Genomic DNA, 21161 nt, shown 5'->3' with positions numbered 1-21161 from the left:
CCTTGATGGATGAATCCTCGATTTTCTGTGAACATCTGTCCTTGAATTTCTATAATGTTTCCAATTCTACAACATCTTGAGGAAGGAGTTCTGCAGCTTGACTACACATGGTGTGAAAAGCCAACTCCTTTTGTCTGTTTTGAACCTGACACACACTGGTTTTATTTGATTCCTCCCAGCATCAAATTGCATTGGAAGAGACAGTCAGCAACCAATCCTTCTCCACCATCCCCTTGTTAACTAGGACACAAAGGCATTCTGCAAAATTACACTTGACTCGGTCCTTTTCACTTAGCCATTTCTTGTACCGAAACTGCTCGCTGCTCTGGATTATCTTTGTTGCCAATCTTAGATGCTTTTCAGTTTTCCTGCTTTCTTACTGAAACCCCAGAAGATCAGAGCTGCATACAATATTCAAGATATGGACTTACTTTGGATTTATGCAATGGCATAATGATGCTTTGCTTGTTCTCTACCTGTTCTGTTCTCTTTCTGCAATGTTAATAATAGCTAACATTTCCATTTCATTTCCTTTTTTTTTTTTTTTGCTGCTACCAAGAACCAAGTCAAAGTTGTCCTGGCACAGTCAATCGTAACTACAAGATCTTGCTTCTGTGGTTGGCTCACAACCTGTCATTCTGTGTATGAAGTTAGAAATGTTCTCCTCATTGCATCACTTTATCACTTCATTTAGGTTAAATTGTCTGTGCTATTTCATCAGTTTCACATAGTCCTTATGCAATTTTTCATAGTTGGTCCTTGTCTTTATTATCTGGAATAACAAAGATCCAATAGGTTTGACACTATTTTACAGGGGACATTTCTGGGAAAGTCTTGAAGCCTGTCTGAATGCTAAATCTTGGATTTGTTTAACTAGGCAGAAAACCCACTAATAATTGGAATATTAAGTCCGAAAACCTGAGAGATAAGGAAAGAATTGTCTTTGAATGCTGTGTCTGCACAGTCAGACTCTGCTTTCTTTCACTCTCTGCTTTTTTTTTAGTTTCCCTTTCTTTTTTTCTCGGTTTATTATGTCTGTGAAACCATTTTGCATTCTAGGCTTGAGGGCTGCAAATCTTTCTGTCACTTCCATGCACTAAAAAAACTTTTCAGGAAGGAGAAAGACAGAGGATTTCTCTGAATGCTAGATGCTGTATGGCAGCACCCTTGTTTTTTGGGTCCTTGGAAGAATGTTCTTGAGCCAGTTCATCCCTCTGGCCATCACTGATGCTGTGGTGATCTCACCTCTGTTAGTCCTGAGTGTCTCATGAACAGCTCCTCTCACTTCCCTCCCTACCTGGCACCTGTTTTCTTCTGGTTTGAGTTCTCCTCTAGCTCCTGAGAGAGCTGCTACCTGTGGCTCAGCTGAGCATCTTCTCCCCTTTCTCCTGTACAGCTCTACTCAGCCACTGTAGTCTTCCCTTTTCCTTCTTATTTGTGCTTCAGTTCTTTCTCAGTTTTGCTGCCCTGACTTTTCATGTACTTTTTTCACATTGCTCCTTCTGCATATGCCCATGGTTTAAGCATGTCCAATCTGGTTTCTGATTTTTCTTTTTCTTTTTCTTTTTTTTTCCTTTCAGTTCCCTGGCTTCTAAAATGTAATTCTTTCATCCCTTCTTCCTGGCCTACTCTGAATACTCTGAGTTCTCCCCAAAGTGGCTTTGTCTTCTTTAGTATCTCCTATATTTCAGCGAGGAGCTCCAGGACAGCAGTCACCTGTTGCTTTTGGAGTGACGCTGTGTCCGGCCACACTGAGAGCTGCTACACAGATGAGCATGTGAGAGTGTGAGAGAGCTCGAGAGAGACCACGTCACAGTGGAAAGGAGGAGGAATGGTGACTGGGAGGAATAAGCACTGAAAACTGTTTCGTTTTGTTTTTAATTGTTTAGAAATCAGGAAGTAGCAGGTTAGGTGACAGGATAATGTAACTTCTTTAACATCACCTGCTCTTTCAGATGGAAGAGGTGAAAGTCTTCATAGACAAGAGAGAAGGCGGGAAGTGAGCTCTTTCAGCCTCCTTCCCAGCTGAAGCAGGGAGCAGCCCATGAGCTGTCCTGGCAGGAGGAGAATCCCGCTTCATCGATGGGTGTGGGCTGGGAGCAGTGGAAGAGCATGTCCCCTTCTCAGTGGTGCAGCTCTCGTAGACCCAAAGCGCAGCATGGCTGAGCGGAGACCCTGGGGAGCATCCGTAGCAGGGAGTCTGGTGAGGGAGAGCGGGCAGGAAGGGACAAGAAAGGCAGGAAAGCGCGTTCTGTGTGTCAGAAAGTGGACTGGGTCGGAGCTCTGTTTCATTTTCAGCCCGAGTTATTCCAGCCCAGTGACTCAATTTATTTCTGTCTCTGCTCCTGACATTTCTTTCAGGTGGCTGCTGCCTGGTTTGGGGTGGGGTTGTGGGCTGGGGTGACTCATGTTTTCAAGCTCTTATCGGCATCAGTATGATGTTCTGCTTTTCTCTTCTGTCATATGGCATCCCGATTCCCTCCCCTTCTTCCCCTCCCTCCACCATCTCCCAGAGGAGGCGACAGACGGTCCTGTAATTTGGTTCCATTCGCTCGACTGGAGCAACACCTGCCCCCCTCTCTGGGGACAGGAGGGTCTCATCCCAAACCGTGCAAGGAGCCAAAGACAAATCTGAAGCCCACATGCAAATAGAGCCACGGATAAAACAACACGGCCATTCTGGGCAGGGAAGACGAAATCCGTCGCCAGGGGAAGAGGCAGGAAAAACAAAAATTGCCTCTGAAGTAATAAATAAGGAGAGCTGGGAGATTGCCTTTTCCTTTTGGGTTGGTTGCTATTGTGGTTATCGATCTGTCCCACCCTGCAGAATCAACTGAGAGTACTGAAAAATAATGACCGATATTAGGACATATTTATTCACTCTAAAAGGACTAGGTTAATTGGGATACAGAATGGCTAGATGGCTAGATACATGGATAGAATGTGTCTGTTTTTTCTTCATGGCAATATAGTGGAAAAGATCCATTTCTTTGTTGAATTTCATATACAATATCCTCTTTGCCTCCCCACCCCCCATCCTCTCTCTCTCTCTCTTGCACACGCTCTCTCTGCTAGAAATATAACAAAGATATCAAATCACATCCAAGGCGTTCAGAATTCCTCTGCTCTGCGTATCAGTTGCAATATCCTTTTGAATTGCTTCCTCTCTTTTAACACAGGCAATAAGGCAATGCTCTGTGGTCAATGAGTAGTGTGTTCCTGAACACATTCACGGTGTGCCTTGTTGGTAAGTTAGAATCATGGTCTGTGCCTAGAAAAGCTTCCTTTTGTATACAGATACCTAATAACAACATAGTCTATATGTATTTTGGATATTTTGTGCTCTAGATCCTTTAATCTTCTAAGAAAGGAACAGTCCTTTCTTGGCCATGCAGTCCTATAGAAACCAGTACATTTATCTGTATAAGGAATTTCTGGCTTACTGTTTGTCCTCGAACATTGTGTCAGGGTCTATTTCTATATTTCAGGGGCCTATTTCTAGGGTCCAGCTGGATGCATTAGATGCCCTGATTCCAAATGTTATTGGTGCGAATGGGTATTGTGTCCCATGCCAACATGTGTCCCTATATGCCTGTAAATGTGTCGTGATACATCTTATCAGTTATGTTAAAAGTGTGCCAATATCCATAGTACTGCAATCAATCTGTGATCGATCTATGCGTAGAAAGTTCCTCCTTTTTGTGAATGCTGGAGATATCAATGCCACCTTTTATACCCTGGATTAAGGCAGGCTTAAATTACCTCCTTCAGCCTCAAAAGATGGTCTGAAGGTAGCGCTCTACCTTCTCTATCTTCAAGTGTGCTTTCTGTTGTATTTTGTAGAGTGAGCTACTCTTTAAATGCAAAAGAACAGAATATGAAAGTTAGGTTTAAACACTTTTAAAAAAGCAGGAAATATTAATGCTATGTTTCCCTCCCTGCCAATTGTTGGGTTGCCAGGAATGATTGATTATGAGAATCTTCATTGAACAATTCCATCTTATTCCCCCTATAAATGCTGTGCAAGATCATTCATTCTTGTATGGAGGAGGGCATGTAGACATAAGCAAAGTAACTTTGATCGGATAATTAGACTTGATCGCTATCTAATGCAGACTCACAAGGAGATGGAGTTAAAGTTGTTTACTCTTTCTTCATAAATCCAGGCTTTTGAGTGCTTAGCCATGCAGCCTTTATATTGCATTAGCCTTGTAGCTTGTCCATACTACTTAGATCTTTCCCTACAAAAAAAAAAGGGGGGGAGGGAAATGGGCGAGCAAAACCTACATTTTGTTTTCTGCAATTATCAACTGCTAGATGAGAATGAGTTTCCTTCTTGATGCCAGCACCAAAAATAGGAGGGGCCGAGCTAGAGTCATGGTGGTGAAAGGATATACACAAGGTGATGATAACATGTAAGTGGGAATGGGTTTGTGGGGAGAAGCAATTTCTTTCATTCGATAAACTGTTACATTTGGAAGAAGAGGGAACATATTCAAGTCAAGTGCACTGACCTTTTGCAGGTTAAACTTGAGACTTGATCGTGTCATTATTATGAGAAGCAAAGCCCTTTACAACTTCCCTCCAACTGCAAGCAGAATCTCACACAGGGACTCATGAGCTGTGCCGTGTACTCAGGAGCTCATTCCTAGAGCTCTGTGCTCGAGACCTCAGGCCCTCACCATACAGAGGGCACTCAGCAAGCAGTGTAGACATTTGCAGGCAAGCGTGTTGATGGGGGGACAGCTCTGAGCTAAGAGACACTCAGCATTTGGGCTCAGGGTCCTGGGCATGAGGTTGCCATGCCTTGAGACCCATGGCACCTCTGGATTAAAACCCACTGCCAGGTCCACAGCAATCTTCACTGCATGCGCTTAGCTTCAGCATCTCTCAACCTGTGACCTGACAGAGAGGGGAGTGTGGACTGGAGCAATGCAGGGACTGTGTCTCCTTGTCTCACAACCAGTATTCATGGATGAAGTTCTAGTGACTGCAGTAGGGTAAAATAGGGTGATGCAGAGCATGATCTTCCCTGAAGTCCTTCTCAGTGCTGGTAGTACAAAGACTTCCTGGATGACAGGATTTATAATATTTCTCAGACAGTTAGCATCCAACCTGAACTAAATATGTAGATCTTGACGCAACTTAAGAATCAAACTAGTCCTGAAGAAAACCAGCTCCAAATTTTGTGGAGTTACTTCTGCACTGGAAGTTGCAAGATTTGATAACTGTACACCCAACTACCAAATCTGCTCATAGTCCCTAGGGGCACAGAAAGTGTGCATTCGTAGAAAGTAGAATTAACAGCTTCTCTGACAGATTTTATGCATGAAGCTTTTCAGCTGGTCAAGAACACAGTTAATTAATCCACTGTGCAAAGTGTCAGCCATAAGAACGGGAATGGGGTGGGAGGGTTTTCTCTCTAAAGCAAGTAACAATGGTAGAAGGCTGAATGCAGCCTGCCCAAGTCAAGGGTGGTATTTGAGTTATGGGTAAAATTAACTTCTTAGACTAAATAGGAAAAAGATTTAATAAATGGGATGGCACAAGGATCTCACTTTGCTGAGGTTATAACCTTTGTGTTATCGAGTTTGTATGTGTGCCGTCTTTCTAGTGACAGGCTTTGGCAGGGAAGCCTGATATAAAGGAGTATGTTTGAGACTTTCATGTATAGGAAGAGGGCACAGCATTTTCACTTGGTTTCACCGGAATTGGAGCTGACCTGAGAGAGATCAGAACTAAACTGAAACAAGAGAAAGGAAATGCAATGTACTCAGGCAGGATGAAATGTGCATATTTTCATTGTAAACTTGGATTTATCAGAGAGTAGTCTGCCAAAACAGGTACTTCTGAGCATCAGATCTGATTTTACAGCCTGGACATTGAAATGTGCAACCGGATGCCAGTCGTGACAGGGGAAAAGCGAAAGCAGCGGTGCTGGGTCGCTCTCACCTTGGGGCAGCACGTGCAGCTGGGACCAGCTGGGGATGCGGAGCTGTGCTAGGGGGAAGGCAAGGGCGCTCCGGGAGGAAACGGGGAACCTGTTGCAGCTTTTCCACACCTGACTTCGGAAGGTTTGAGAATTCTTATTCGTAATCCTGGCTACTCCTTCTGCCTGATCTCCATTTTATAGAAAGACCAAAAGGGAAAAATAATTAGGAAAAACAGCTTTTATTTGATACTTTTATTTATATGCAAAACAGCTCACCATTCATGAGAGATATGAAAAACGCATCAGATAGAAACCAGATTTATCTATTTTCACTACAAAATATTGCATTATATAAAGCAACAGAGACACACAAAAAAACCCTGAAAAAGACTAAAATCTTTGGATAGCAGATGTGTTTTTTTTTCTTTTTCTCTTTCATTCCTAAAATGCGCTTCTTGTTTTAAGAGATTCACAGCAAGAACATGAAACATTTTCAGGTTATAGATCTTTTTGGTTGTCACAAAGGAAAGCAGTCCTGGATTTACTTCTTTTTCTCTTTTTTTTTTCTTTTTTTTAGGAAAAAATGTAATTTCCTAAAAATATACCACACACATACACACCCAGGCTCACCCTCACACACATACATATATACAGGCACACACATATACACTCACAAAGAAACTACTTCCCTTATAAACGGTTTGCAAAGTACTTTTCAGACATAACTATAGATCAGAATAACAACAAGTTTTAAAAAAACCTCTCCTAGTTAAGTGCTAGTGGTTGTCCATCTCACACACACACACAAAATAAATAAATAAATATTTTTTTTAAAAAAAGGGAAAAATTCAAGAACAAATGCCTTGATATATATAAAATATTCTCATAAACAGGAAGGATGGGAAGGTTTGTTGTACACAAGTGCAATATAATTGGAGGGAAAAAAAAAGGAAACAAAAAGAAAAAGGGACACTGCATCGATCTGAACACACACGTATAAAGTTAAACATAAAAATCCACAGGAAAAAAGTGTAAACACCCGACTATAAAAACCAATTGGCACAGAGTATCGAAAGTAAAATTGCCACCACTCTGAAAAATAAATAAGTTCTGCAAAAAATAAACCGTCTACTCCGTCTACAATAAATAAAAAATAGTCATTTGCAACTGCACCCATGGGTCACACGTTTAAGGTCACAAGTAGATGTAGGTTTTTTTTTTTTTTTGGATATATATATGTATATATATATATATATATAAAGGGGCACTTGACAACCTGAAGAAACAATCCGATTTTACATTTCTCTGCTTCGAAAGAAAGAAAAAGAATATATAAATAAATACGGAACGAAACGAGCTCTCCGCGCTGGCAGCCGCGCCGGGGAGCGCCCGGCCCCGCGGAGGAGGCAGCGGCGGCGCCGGGGGAGCAGCTCGGCCCGGCCGCGGCTCCGCGGGGCTCCCCGCGGGGCACCGCGCGTGGGCCGGGGAGCGGCGCCGGGCGCTACACGTCCAGCACGTGGTTGAGATAGGAGATGTAGCAGATGGCGAGGCGCAGGATCTCGATCTTGGAGAGCTTCTTGTCGGGCGGCAGCGTGGGCAGCAGCTTGCGCAGCTCGGCGAAGGCCAGGTTGAAGGCCTCCACGCGGATGCGCTCGCGCGTGGCGTGCGCCGAGCGGTACTTGGCCGTGGCGCGGCGCCGCCGCCGCTTCTCCTCGCGGCTGAGCGGCGGCGGGTGCAGCCCGGGCCGGGCCCCGCCGCGGCCCTCGCCGCCGCCGCCGCCCTCGGCGGGCTCCGGGTCGGAGGCGCAGCCGCTCAGCGCGCGCCCGTCCGCGCCGCCCAGCGACTCCGGGTCCGAGGGCGCCGACGAGGGCTGGTCCGAGTCGGCGGCTTGGTCCGGGCTAAGCATCATCTTGGAGCCTTTGCCGGGACAGAAGCGCGGGGAGGCGGGTGAGCGGCCCTCCCCGCCGCCTCTGGGCGCCGCTGCCCGCGGCTCTGCCGCGCTGCGGCCTCGGAACAGCGGCTGCTCGGGGGAGGGGGCCCCGGCATTTAGCAGCGCGATAGGCGCCCTCCCGGTATCTCCCGTGTGTGCAGAAACGGGCCCGGTGAGAAACAGAAGAAAATACTCCTTTAAAATGAGGCGATATCCGCGGGGGTGAATATTAAGCGGTTTTGTTTTGTTTTGTTTCCTATTTAATATCGGGTTCCCTCCCCCGCCTCCCTCCACTCCCTGACAGTCTCTGCTTAACCATTTCTCTGTCGGCAGCACTCGATGGGCTGCGCGCTGCAGAGATGCTTCCAAAACACAGAAAAAGGAAAAAAAAAAAAAAAAAAAGGCAGCTCGAGGCTGCCCCAAACACAGCAAGTCCAGAGGAAATGAATTTCCCCCATCAGAACTACGGGATGTTTCCGAGGGATTCTCCTACTGCTCTTGCTTTTCTCTCTCTCTCTCTCTTTTTTTTTTTCCTTTTTTTTTTCACTATTCCTGGTTTGGTTCGAATGGAAAGCTGCTAGCGATCAGATGGGAGTGTTCGGCGAGACAGAGGCTTTTAAACACGGATTAAAATAGAATAAAAAAGCGGAAATCCAAAGCAGCGCCCGAACTTTCCCATTTCTTTAAATTTTCCCTCCTCCCCCATTTCTGCACGAAAAGAGGGGGGCGGGGGAGGGAAGGGCAAATAAATAAATAAATAAATAAATAAACAAATAAACGCGGCCGGGCCTTTCAAAAGAAAATTGAATCGTATCTTCTCGCGGCCTCGCAGAGCACCATCTGTCATGTAGACAGCAATACAAACCCGGGAGCGTACGCGGACACGGCGGTGTGTGCAATAAAACAATACAGCGGGCAGCGAGCGAATAACCTTGGGCACAGATGTGCGCGAGCGCGGGCGGCTGCGGTGCCCAGCGGCCGGGCCGGCCAAAGGCTCCCGGGGCAAGTTTTCCCCGCAAGGCCCCTTCCCGGTTCACGTTGGCAGAATGCAAGAAATTAGGGGAAACGAATAAGGGAGAAATGAGGACGCGGGCGGAGAGGAGCGGGCGGGAGGGCTGCTCCCCAGGCCGGGGCTGGGTCCCCGCTAGAGCGAGGCGGCGGCGCCGGGGAGCAGCGCGGGCAGCGCCGCTCGCCGCCGCTCGCCGGGAATCGCTCCGTTCCCCGCGCTCCGTGCGGGCAGCGGGGCCCTGCGGGCGGGGGTGGGAAACGGAGAGCGTAGGAAGCGGCTCTGGTGACAGCGATGTCTCGGGAAGGGAGGGGAGGGTTAAAATCCCCTTTCCGAGGGGAGCCGGCTCGCCCCAGGCCCGCTAATTCCAGGGAGCCTTTGCAGGGCGGACATATGAAAACGGGCAATTAGTGGTGGCCGGAGAAAGTTGCTTAAAGGTTTCTCTGCGGCGGGTGCTGGATTTTCTCTTCTAATCTGTTTTTATCTGCGCGTTTATTTTCAGCGGTCCGAGCTGGAAAGAGGATTTTTCTCTCTCCCCCCCCACCTTTTTTTTTTTCTTTTCCTTTTAAATAAGCCCATGCCCGTGCTACCTGGAAAGGGATATAGCGTTAAGGCTGCTTACCTCGGTGGAGTCGTGTGGACAGCCTCTCTTTCCAGGTCCCTTCGCTCTCTCGGCGATTCCTTTACAGTTCAAAGGCAACTCCAGGAGCGGAGCATGGAAAAATTAAAAAAATAAAAATAAAAAATAATAATAAAAAATAAAATGAATTAGAGGCGGAAAAGTGTCCTGCTCAGAGGGGGAAAGGCAAGTCGCATCCCTCGCCGCGGCCTCCAGCACTCCAGAGATGGGAGATGTTATCGCAGTGTTTGTTTGCGGAGTATAAATAACAACTTAAGTTACTTACGATGCATCAGGGGAGAAAAAGCGTTTCCCCCATCAAAGTCTTGTCTCCGCCCGCGAATTCGAGGCAGGGATCCAGAAGACACGGGCAGCTGTTACGAGTCGGAATTAGGTGGGAAAAAAAAAGAGAAAAAAAGAAAAAAAGAAAGAAAGAAAAAGGAAAGAAAATAAAACGTGCCGGAAAGTGCTGTCTCGCCTCCTCTTCGTCCTCCTCTTGGCGATAAATAACAAAAGGGATGCGCAGGGAGCACCAGCCGGGATCTCTGCGGCTCCCCCGCCCCTCGGCCTCTCCCGGGCGCAGGCGGCGCGGGGCTCCCGGCCGGGCACCCCGCGAGCGGCGCTGACAGTCGCTGCCTCCTCCTTCTCCCCCCCAACCTTTGTATTTATTTATTTAATCCACTGGTCCGGCGGAGACGCCGCCAGGGAATAAATGTTTGGCTTAGTTTCTCTTCTGATGCTTCAAGAGCTGGTGAGAGGGGGCAAAAGGATGAGCGCAAGCCCCATCCGCCCCTGAGCTTCCCAACTCCTCCTGCATCTCGCGGGTGAGGATAAAGAAAGCAACGACCAGGTTAAAAACAAAAACCAAACCGAACCGAACCAGGAAAAAAAAAATCTTGCCACGGGTTTGGAAAGGCTGCTAGAGATAACGTCGATGCAGGAAAAAGGTGCAAAAAGAAAGTGTAGCTCCTGCCTGCCACCCCTCCCAGAGTGGCAGTGAAGCCAAGGAGAGGAGTGGAAGGTGGCACGACAGAGACGGACGGATTGAGAGAGCGGGAGCTGCGTGCGGATCCTCTCCTGGTAGCAAAGGGTTCAGGCTGGAGATGGTTGGAAGAGATGAAGGCTCAGAGAAAAGGGGATGGTATTTCCCCCCCCCCCTTAAATTGATATTTAATGGGAAATCCTATTGGACAGAAACCTGGACACGAGTCACTTAATTGGACTTGACATCTGTCACAGTGTGGGAGTTTTCACAGCCCAAATATTTTCAGCAGATCAGATTCTCGCTGAATCTGTGCCACAAATTATAACAGTCGAGAGTAGCCCATGATATAAACCCTAGCCTCTGGATATACAGTCTCTAGCCGTGCTTGTTTCCCCGCTTCGCCCTCCTCCCCCCCAAAAAGAAAAAGATTGGATACCCACTGATCTAGAAAAACACCGCTGGCATTTCGCATGCAAGCTAATAAATAAGCTTTAAACATCAATTTGCATCATGTATGCTGAGCATGTGGAGAATCACCGGGCTGTTTTCCTAGTGCATTTGTTTTCGTGGTCCCATGGTGCATGGCAGGCACAGCCCTGCTGGAGCAGAGGGGCAGAGAGGCCTCTGGGTCCCTCTGAGACCCTGGCTCTGCACATGGACCCCATGGCTCTGTGCCTTTCCTGCTCACCAGAGGATGGATGGAGCCACGTCCCTTTGCGCTGGAGCCAGGAGGGACTTGGCACTGAGGTGGCACTTGCCAGCCACCTAGACACAGCCCCCTCCTAGCCCACAGCCCCTTCGCACGTTTGATCTCCCCTTTTTCCCTCTCTCCCTCCAAGCTGAACCCACTTTTCTCAGCATAACACGGTCTTCCTCCCTGGTCCTTCCTCCCTTTCTGTGCCAGGAAGCTGTGCGGAAGGGATCCCTCTGGACCCCCCCACAGGGAGAGATGTGGTCTTCTGCTCACCACTAAGCTCACTGGGCTGCTCACTGGGTGCCTGATCTCCCTGGAGCTGTTTCTCTCCCTGGATCCCAGCAGTGAGGGAGATGGGGTGAGGGAGATCCGGTAGGGAAACACTTGCAGGGATGCTGACTGTTCATCCAGTAGCATGTGCAATGGGCTGGGAGCTCCGAATTGGGAGAGGTTCTGCTCTTGTAAATATTTATTATTAATGAGTAACATACTTCAATAGTTTTGGCATTTGTGGATTTTTTTAAAAAGTGATAGATACCAAGGCAAATAATATGGAATCCAGGTATGGCATCTGACACAGGACCATTCAATCAGAAGAGGAAGTGTCTACAAGAGGACTCTCACGAGCATTTCTTCCAGAGAAATTTGGGATTTTTTTCTCCATCCCCGCAGATCTCCAAGGAAGCAGGATCCTGCGTGTGTTTAGAGGCTTTGACTCCATATAACAGCACTGGATCTACAGATATCTAACATGGTTCTTGGCCCCAGAAGGACGCTGAAGATGCTTGGCTTTTTGAATGCCATGGGACTTGCTTTTCAAGGCCCACTTTAAAAGGCAGATGACAGAAACCCAGCACAGCCTCTGTATTGGAGAGCCTGAAATGCATCTCCCCTCAGCCCACCTGCTCAGTGAATCCCAACAGGTGTGTTCCGAATTTGCAGAAAGCCTCCTGACAAGCTTGAAGGAAGGAGGCAGGTATTACTGTGAGGTGTTTGCTCTTCATGGAAAGGGGAGTTACCGTGGTGCCAGCCCTCCTCAATTCAGAATCCTCAGGTGGGTGTTTTTGCTCCTAAAGACAGGAACTAGGTAATTTTCTTTGCCATTGGGAAGAAAAGTGAACAAAATCTCACCTCTCTTGCCAGAAAGATTCAGATGTAAATTACTGAGGTTGTGGCACATCTCCATTCTGCTCAGCTCACAGCTAACCTGAGCAAGTGTGAACTGGAACCACAGAGGCATTGAAAGACTCTGCAGTTTTCACCAGGGAGCCTAAGGGGAACTCTGTGGCTGCAGTCGTAACAGAGACTAGAATCATTACAGTGAGCTTGGAAACACAAGTGGGGAGACATATTTGGAGGAAAACATGGGTATACATTTTGGGATTATAATATGGATTACATTTTGAATTACAAAGGTGAGCCATCAGAGCATCTCTTCCACTTTACCTGTCTTGAGACACTGTTCTGAGGGCTGGGGGCATAGGAGAAGCGGACCTGAATTTCTGCAGATGGCATTGCAGCTCACATAACACCCATCCACCTCCTGGTACCCATGACCTCCTGTGTGTAATGAGAAGGAAAGGTGGCCAAAGAGAGATTCAGCATCAGCAGAAACACACCTCACTTTTATAGGGACCATCTCACTGAAAAGCAAGAAGAAAATCGCTCTTGTTTTATTGCAGGATTCTTTGGCACGCTAGAAAAACTTGTGACCTCAGCTGCTCACTAGATATGCCTTAGCATGGAATGAATCTTAGTTAATTCATTAACCATCATGAATAAAAGCTGTCCACTGCTATAGCCCTTACAGGCCACCAGTAACATGTCTCAGGCCACCCAAAACTCTCAAGTGATAGATGGTGGTGAGTCTGCAAGAGACTGTTAACCCAGGGTTCTCCAGGGTATCAGTGGGATTGTATTTTGGAAAGGCGAGACTCAGAACAGGACTTTCTTCAGGATGTGGTCAGAAGGGGCAAGACTAAAAACACTGCTGCCATGTTATGGTGTTTTATGGAAAGGGGATATCACTTTTATGAACATCTCAGGCTCATTTCGTGTCATAATTTGAAGGTAATATCATTCATGAGAATCGTCCTGAGCTGGCCTATAATCAATAGAAGTTTACTACAAGGGTACAGCTATAACAAGCATCTGTCTCATGGAAATGTCATTCTGGCCCAGGATAATAGAAGGCTCTTCAGCACTGGGTAATGTTTTAGGACAACCATTTTTCACTTGCGATCTGAAGAAATCTCATAGGGCCGCCATGGAGTGACACCAGACCTGGGAACCCACAATGCCACTTTTATGGAGCTGCTTGTCAGAACAGAGCTATACTTCCATTACCGGCACGTCCTCTTTCTGCCGAAAGGATGGCTTTCTAGAATGCTTGAGAACATTCATTCTCTTTTATAGCATACGCCAGTCGCGTTGCTGGCATATGCTGCCCATTGAAATAAATGGAGCTTGTCACTCTTGGATGTGTTCCTTGAAAATAAATGGTCAAGCAAATTAGAACACTGAGCCATGGAAAGCCTTGTCCTTTTGAAAAATCTGCAGTGGATATAGTTCAGTGGCTCTGCTTGTTGTTTCCTTGGACATTTGGGTGATATTTTTTGTTTTCTACCACTCATTCCTGGCTTTATCTAGGCAGTGGGATTTAGGCTGTTTTAATAACTAGTTGGGAGCTTTGAGGCTGCTGGCAGGGACAGCCTTGAATTGTGGAATGGGAAAAAGAACATAGCTTCCCTTCCCAGCCACAAACAGAGTTATGGGGACTACCAGATCTGGATGCAAGGCCTCCCTGGCTGGGCTCTGCCCACACGTGCTGAACAGGCAGGCCTTCCCAGCTGGTCCATTGCAAGCGCGAGTGTGACTGTCTCCATTTAAACCAGTTGTCTCCAGGATAGTAAATGGTAGAAATCTGTGGCTTTTGGACAAAATCATTTCCTTTACATCTACTTCCAGCCTTTGGCTAATGTCCATTGGTATCTGTTTTGGTTTCAGGCCTTCCCTTTACCTGCTGGACTAGACCAGCTGTGACACTAAGACCAACCTCCAGCTGTTACATAGAGTAACAAGTTATTGGGATGTTAAAGACCCATTGCTGTTTTGACATCTCCGAAGATCATCCTTGCAATATTTGTTAATATTCACAGCTGTCTTGAGGGCGGGGTGTATCAGGAGACGGAAGATGATGCAGAGCTTTTACAGACAGAAGGGACCACTGCCAGTCAACGGCCACAGGACTTCCCAGTTTGGTTTCTGCATCAGTGTGTGCACACCTTTTGGAAACAATACCCTCTCCTGGTCTAAATGGTTGTGGTGGCTGAGGATCCACCATGATTTTCAGTAAGTTACTCTGCCAGCCAGATGCCCGCAGAATATGAGTATGTGTGCCTGCAGCATCCATCCACAGCATTTTGTTATATCTTAGTCTGTTGGATTAAGTGTTCTCCATTACCATATTATCAAGTTTAGGAAGGGATTCTTAAGCAGAGGTATGCATGTGTGCTGTACAGATGACTTCCCTGGGTCTACCAATTACAATCTAGGATTTTCCAGGTATGCAGAGCCTAGCTATAGGTATTGTGGCTGCTCTAGTCAGACATCTTGGGAATTTGGCGAAATGGGAAAATTGCACCTGCGCAAAAATTTACAGCAGAAAGAAGACACATCTGAGGAAACCTAGATGTCTGCCAGTCCTTTCTAGGTCACTCTTCTTTAGTAGCCTTCTTCTGTAGCCTTCTTTTTGCTAAGCTGAAAAGTTTTGAATACCTTCTTATCATGAAATAGAGAATAAATCAGTTTCAATTTTAAGGTGATTCTGGTCTGGGATATTTTCCAAGTCTTTCTGTTCACAATCCTAGCTCAGTAATGAGATAATTATCATGCCAAGCTCAGTATGTAGAGTACAAAGTACATATCTATAAGATCCTAATGCAGCCTGGATGCTCTTGGGACCAAGATATTACGAATCATATCACACTAAAATCACAAGAAATATATAAACACACAAGACAGGCCTCAGGGAGCTAGACCAAAGGTATCCTGTTTTCAGCAGTGACCAAAGGCAGATGCCTGGGAAATCTGGGTGAACAGCACAAACTTACAGTGATCCCAGCAACCTCAGTTAAGAACATGGAATGGGCTTTTCTTCTATTAATTAGTTAAGTTGTTGTTGTTGTTTTTTTTTAATCCATATGAGCTTTTAACATCCACAATTTTCCATGGCAAGACCTTCTACAGCTTATTACTGAGAGCCCTGCAATTTAGGCAAATTGCATACAGACATGTTTGTAAACATGTTTGCTAACAAATTAGGCAAGATCACTGTGGCTTCTACTGCTCACGAATACATGAAGAGTAGTGTTGAATATGTGGGCAGTCGTGCCATGTGTTTTCAATGAATTCACTTCACTGAAATCATAAATAATGGGTAGAATATAGACAGTTATGAAAAAAAGAGCAGGGATCTCCTACTGCTCGAGCAGTGGGAAATTGGTAGCAAGACCAAGACGTGGCTCCTTCGAAGCATACAACTAAATGTGCACATGCAGTCACATTTGTTAAATAGTTTGCAGTTATGGGAAACGGTTGTGTGGAGCAAGCCCTGAAACAGCTAACAAAATAAGCTAGAAAAACAGATGTGAACGCGAACCTTAGCAAAACACTGAGGTCACAAACACACATAAATGAAAACTATTTTTTTCTTTTTTAATTAAACAGGGCAAATAAGGGGAACATGCTGATTTCGATACAAACCTGGTATATTAAACCAAGCAAGGCTAGGGTGGAACAACTCGGGAACTGGGGAGGCAGATACAACCTGCCTGACCACCCAGGACCTCACCTGTGCATGTGTGTGCAACTGCTGGCTGACAGGGTGAGAAAATAAAAAAGTGGATGTCAAGTCTAGCAGGCAGCCACCACATCTGTCTTCTGTCTTACACTCCTCCACAGTCAAGGTGGAACTTGGCTATTTTTAAATCTGATGTCTGTGTGTGTAGTCATGGGGGATGCTCTTTCTTGTGGGAAAAAAAATGAAAAAAGAGGTTTTGAATCCTCTTGTGTTTTATAAGCAGCTATGTTTCCCTCCATGCATGTTGCACACCTGTTCCCCTCTGTCCCCTCTGCCCCTTTATTTCCCCCTGTTTCCTTTCTTCATCTTCACTTTGAGGAAGTAGAACTTGTATAAAAACAAAAAAACCTGTCCTGCAATACATACAGCAGAAGGACTGCCCCCCTGGGTCCCCCAGGTGCCCTGTCCAGGTTGGTATTATTTCCCCAGCCATGGACAGCACCAGGTACTTCACAGGTGGATGTACTCAGCCCTGCAGAAGGTGCTCATAGAAATGTTCAATTTTCAACCTGAAAATAGGATGTACACAACAGGGTTCAAGGTTTAAGAGCATGTCTGCAGGCATGACACAATGGGCACCTAGCAACAAGAGAGTCATAAATGGCATTTTAAGGGTTACTTCAGAATGCATGTGACCTATATAACCAGGTAAAAGCTGCCTGCAAGTAGTTTAATCAGACAGATAGTTGGAAGAGTGGGTAACCTGAAGCCACCTGAGTGGGGGTGTCACTGGCAGAGGTCTGTCTCACCCCATACTGACCCTTGTTAATATCAGAGGCTTGCAGGAGAAGGATGAGAGCAAGGTGAGTAATAGTAGTAGTATGGTATCTTATCTTCTAGCAAAGAGTTACTTGGTGATTTCCTGGCTCAGAAATGTTTTTAGGGGAGGTTCAACAGTCCCTGAAGATTTGTCTTCCATTAATTTGCTTAATCTTTTTTGTAACTTATACCCACACACACTTCCTTTTGCTTATTTTGAACACACTGTCATTTCATTTGCTTCCGCTTCTTGATTTTGAGGAACAGTGAACAGTCATTCCCTATCTCCTCTTCCTTGCTTTAGCTTTAGCTTGCTTAGCAAGCTTTTCCTTGCTTCCACTTGTCCTGCTTTTACAGGCCTCTTATAATATCCCTCGCCCCAGTAGTCTCCTTCCAGGCCTCAGAATTCTAAATCTGTGTATTTACTTCAGTAATTTAGTAACTTGTATGGAAGCAGCTCCATCCTCGTGCTCATCTTTCTTCTGCTATAGCAAGTTCTGCCATATCATTTGAGGTGGGGAGGCATCCAACAGGACACGTGTTCAAGATGTGGATGCACCAAAGATTCTTTAAGTGACAAATCTGAAATGGTAATTTCTGCTATGTCCTGGATTGCTCTCTTTTCACACTTGCCACAGTCAGCTCCCAAGTAGTCTGCATGTTAAATCTTCCTTTCCAATAGTTTTATGCATGGATGTAAGGTCCAGAGATGGCTGATGTTGATACAGGGCAAACAGAAAGCCAGGACTTCTCACTTCTAAATCTACTGGGCCAGCTACTGGGTCAGAAAGAGGTCTCAAATAATTTCACCTCTCTGCGCTTCAGCTTTGTCATCAAGAAAGTGAGAAAGTCTGATCCTACTACAGAAGAGAGTGGTGTGAGGCGAGCTGGATATCCTTGAGAACTGTGGCTGGTGAGGCTGCACCTCAAATACTGGGTTCAGTTTTCGTCCCCCACTACAAGAAAGACATTGAAGCCCTGGCATGTGTCCAAAGAAGGGCAATGAAGCTGGTGAAGGGGCTGGAGCACAGACCTTACAGGAAGCAGCTGAGGGATTTGGGATTATTTAGTCTGGAGAAGAGGAGGCTCAGGGGAGACCTTATCGCTCTCTACAGCTACCTGAAAGGAGGTTGTAGGGAGGCAGGGGTCAATCTCTTCTTCAAAATAACTACCGATAGGACAAGAGGAAATGGCCTCAAGTTGCACCAGGGGAGGTTCAAGTTAGATATTAGGAAAAATTAATCTACGAAAAGAGCAGTGAAGCACTGGAACAGGCTGAGCAGGGAAGTGATGGAGTCACCGTCCCTGGCAATGTTGAAGAAATGTGCAGATGAGGCACTCAGGAACATGGTTTAGCAGGTATGGTAGTGATGGGTTTATGGTTGGACTTGATGATCTTGAAGATCTTTTCCAACCATAATAATTCTATGATTCTATGAATGCTGCCAGGGAAGATCAGGTTGATGGTAATGAGTGCCAACCTGAAATGCATTAGTGCAAAGGAAGGTCTAAGTCCCTCTCTTGCCTCCACTGCCTTGTTGCATGCTCCATTCTCAATTCCTATGCTGCCCTTGTAAATAGAAGACTAAAATTTACTGAGCAATAATGAAATAGCACCCTGAAAACTCAAGCAACTTTAATGCCTGGGATTAGCAGCAAGCGTATTGCTAGGATGCGGAGCATTCAGGGGTGCAGGCTGACCAGTTTCTTTCCACTTATGTATTGTGGACAAACTATAATTGCCTTTACACTGAGTCCAGTGAGCTGCATGGTTATAAGAATTGGGATAAGAATTACATCTGGTTAGGATTTTTTCTTCTGGAGTCATGATTATGTAGAACTACAATCTTCCCTTAAAAACAAAAAGGTTTGTAGCTCTGCTTGCTTTCAGATGAATTTGAAAATATGGATGGAGGGAATTAGATGCAGAGAAGTCTAAAGGTGTCTGCAATTTCTGTGCTTCTGAGGAGGCATAGGATAGACTATGGATAGCATAGACTATGTCTCTGCATTTCCAGGTGATTATGAATGTCTGATGTTGAAGGCTGTGGGGCAGAAGGATGTTTCCCTTGCTGTAAATTACAGTCAATTCCCTATAGCTCTGTCTCAACTGCCTTTCTTATCCCTGATGAGGCTGTGCTCATCACTCCAAGAAACAGTTATTTTATGATGTCAGTGTATCTCCAGGCCTTCTGATGCTGTTGTTCATTGGCCCCAGTACCTAGGAAACATTTCTGAAATATTTCACACACAGACTCAGGGTAGCCAAAGTCTCTGTAGAGGTGTTTAAGTGGCATTGGGTCCCCAAGTTTTCAACTCAACAGAACTTAACCTCTGAGCTTGCTTTAGACTAATGACTCTAGTTTGCTACCAACCACAGCTTGTATACAAAGTATAGGTTTGAAAAAAAAAAAGATGGTATGACAGGCCATCTTGAAGTTCTCAATTTTTTTTTTCATATATAGTCTCTCCTCATGGCTCCCTTTCTCCATAGTCTCAAAATGTGGACTCTGAGTTGTGAGTTGCACCCTTGCGTGTACTGAGTATTGTCTTCTTGACAACTACAGCTCTGCAGTATTGAACAAAGGCTAATGCAGTTTGATTCACTGCTCACTTAGGGTTGACAGATGAGCTGGTAAGTCTTTTTGTGGCAGTTTAGGCTACTTTCATATCCAGCTGTCTGCCTCGTCCATCAGCCACAAGTTATTGCCCCTGTGACAGAAAGTCTCAGCAGCTCCAGTTCATCATCTGGTGTCTCAGAGCTTTTAAGCTAATGCACCAGTCTGCTGTGGAACAGCCATGGGAGGACACATGTTCCCATCTGCCGAATCTGCAAAGGGAGTAATGAGAGGAGGGTCACCAGGACGTTCTTAAACTACTGCTGGAAGCTTCATCAAAGCTCATCTGTCAGAGCCCTTGTACCTGGGTAAATCACGTTACTAGTAATTGGGATCAGTGTCATTGCGGTGTGCCTAAGCAGACTCCAGCTGGCAGAATATAGAAGGCCTCAGCCCAGCTCCAGATCCTTAGAGCCTTAGGTTCGAACAGGAAAAGTCTTTACTCTTTTGATGGATTCAGAATTTCATGCCCATATCCATATTTTATATACTATTGCTGAAAAATGAGTACACTTTTCATTTGTAGCTTGTCATCTCAAGGAAAATTACACGATGGGTCACAGGAGTAAGGAAATTATGAGCTGCAGCTAATAAATGGCCATTTACAGGGACTGTGAAGACCCAGGGGATGGAGGGTCTCCCAAGGCCATAATTTCACAAGCAGAATTAACATCCTTGCATGAAGCTTGACAAGTGTATTCAGACTTTTTATGCAAGTCCTTTGAGATTAGAGATCCTCATGACTGTGGGATGGGGGAGTATGAGGAGGAAGCTGGGAAGCAGAGGTGGGTATGGAAACAAGAAGGATATGTTTTACTGTGGCTGCAGTCTGAGGCAGGAAAGATTTGTTTTTCTCTTTTCTTGCTAAGTTTGGAGGAAGAACACTCTAAGACCATGACTAGCAGCCTTGCCCTAGAAAGATGCATCACAGAAGACCTCAGCTTTACTGAAGGATTTGTTGAGCCTCAGCCTAAAAAAATAAGTTGCCTGTGGTTGGAAAACAGTGGCTTGCGGCCTGGATGCTGCTGACACTCAACAACATACAACTGTGTCGCACAGTGAGAGGAAAAGAAATATGAGATGCAAGTGCAAGGAATACTTAAAGCGGCAAGATGGTGAGACCCAAGATGAAGTCTAGCCAGGATAATGATGTTAGCAAAGCTCTTAACAGGACAGTGCCAGGGAAGAATTGCTGATCACAAGTGTTAAGGGCCTGAGTTTCAGCCAGAAGCCACCATGAAATGTTTGTTAAAAGACAGGGTGGGATTTACAGCAGCAACTGGAGAATGCAGGGCACATAGAAACCTGTAAACTTGTCCAAAGACATTATGCTGTTTTTGAAAATCTGCTTAAATTTTTTTTTTTTCCTTGAAGGCTGTGTGATATGGAAGTAAATGGGCTTGGGTGGGAGAAAGGAGCACAGTGGGGCTGGACTGGCATCTGAAGATGGTGTAGCTCTTCAAAACCCTGGACCTTGATGGAAACCAGGTCTGTGGCCTTTCTCCCCCCCAAAATAAGCATTAGCAGGTCCCAGCTCAGGCTGCTTAGCTGCGCCATGAGGCAGAACCACAAAAAGTTTGGGGTACTGGTCCCTCTTCAGGAAGGTGGGAGGTGAGGGTCTCCTTGAGTGAGACATGACAACTCCGCAAGCATCCAATGTGGGCATAACTATGGCAGCCTGGACCCAGGTCCAAGGTCTGCTCAGGACCCACTCTCCATTGCTCAAATGCCTACCCAGCCTCTTCCATAACTTACAT

At 45.9% G+C, this 21161-nt stretch overlaps 1 protein-coding gene across 1 annotated transcript; it reads right to left on the bottom strand.

Annotated features, from left to right (window-relative positions):
* Nucleotides 1–7433: 7433 nt before the first annotated feature.
* Nucleotides 7434–10100, bottom strand: NHLH2 (nescient helix-loop-helix 2). Its single transcript, XM_088527279.1, has 2 exons — nt 9491–10100; nt 7434–7849 (listed from the first exon to the last, which is right to left on the bottom strand). Exon 2 carries the CDS (start codon nt 7839–7841, stop codon nt 7434–7436), a length of 408 nt encoding a protein of 135 aa, XP_088383405.1. The 5' UTR covers nt 7842–7849; nt 9491–10100.
* Nucleotides 10101–21161: the final 11061 nt, after the last annotated feature.

This window comes from Tinamus guttatus, unplaced genomic scaffold, assembly GCF_059628265.1.
Source record: "Tinamus guttatus ecotype Peru unplaced genomic scaffold, ASM5962826v1 Tinamus_guttatus_pri_ptg000272l, whole genome shotgun sequence".
NCBI classification, from domain to species: Eukaryota; Metazoa; Chordata; class Aves; order Tinamiformes; family Tinamidae; genus Tinamus; species Tinamus guttatus.
Note: the sequence above shows the minus strand (reverse complement) of the source record. Positions and strands in the feature narration are given on the sequence as shown.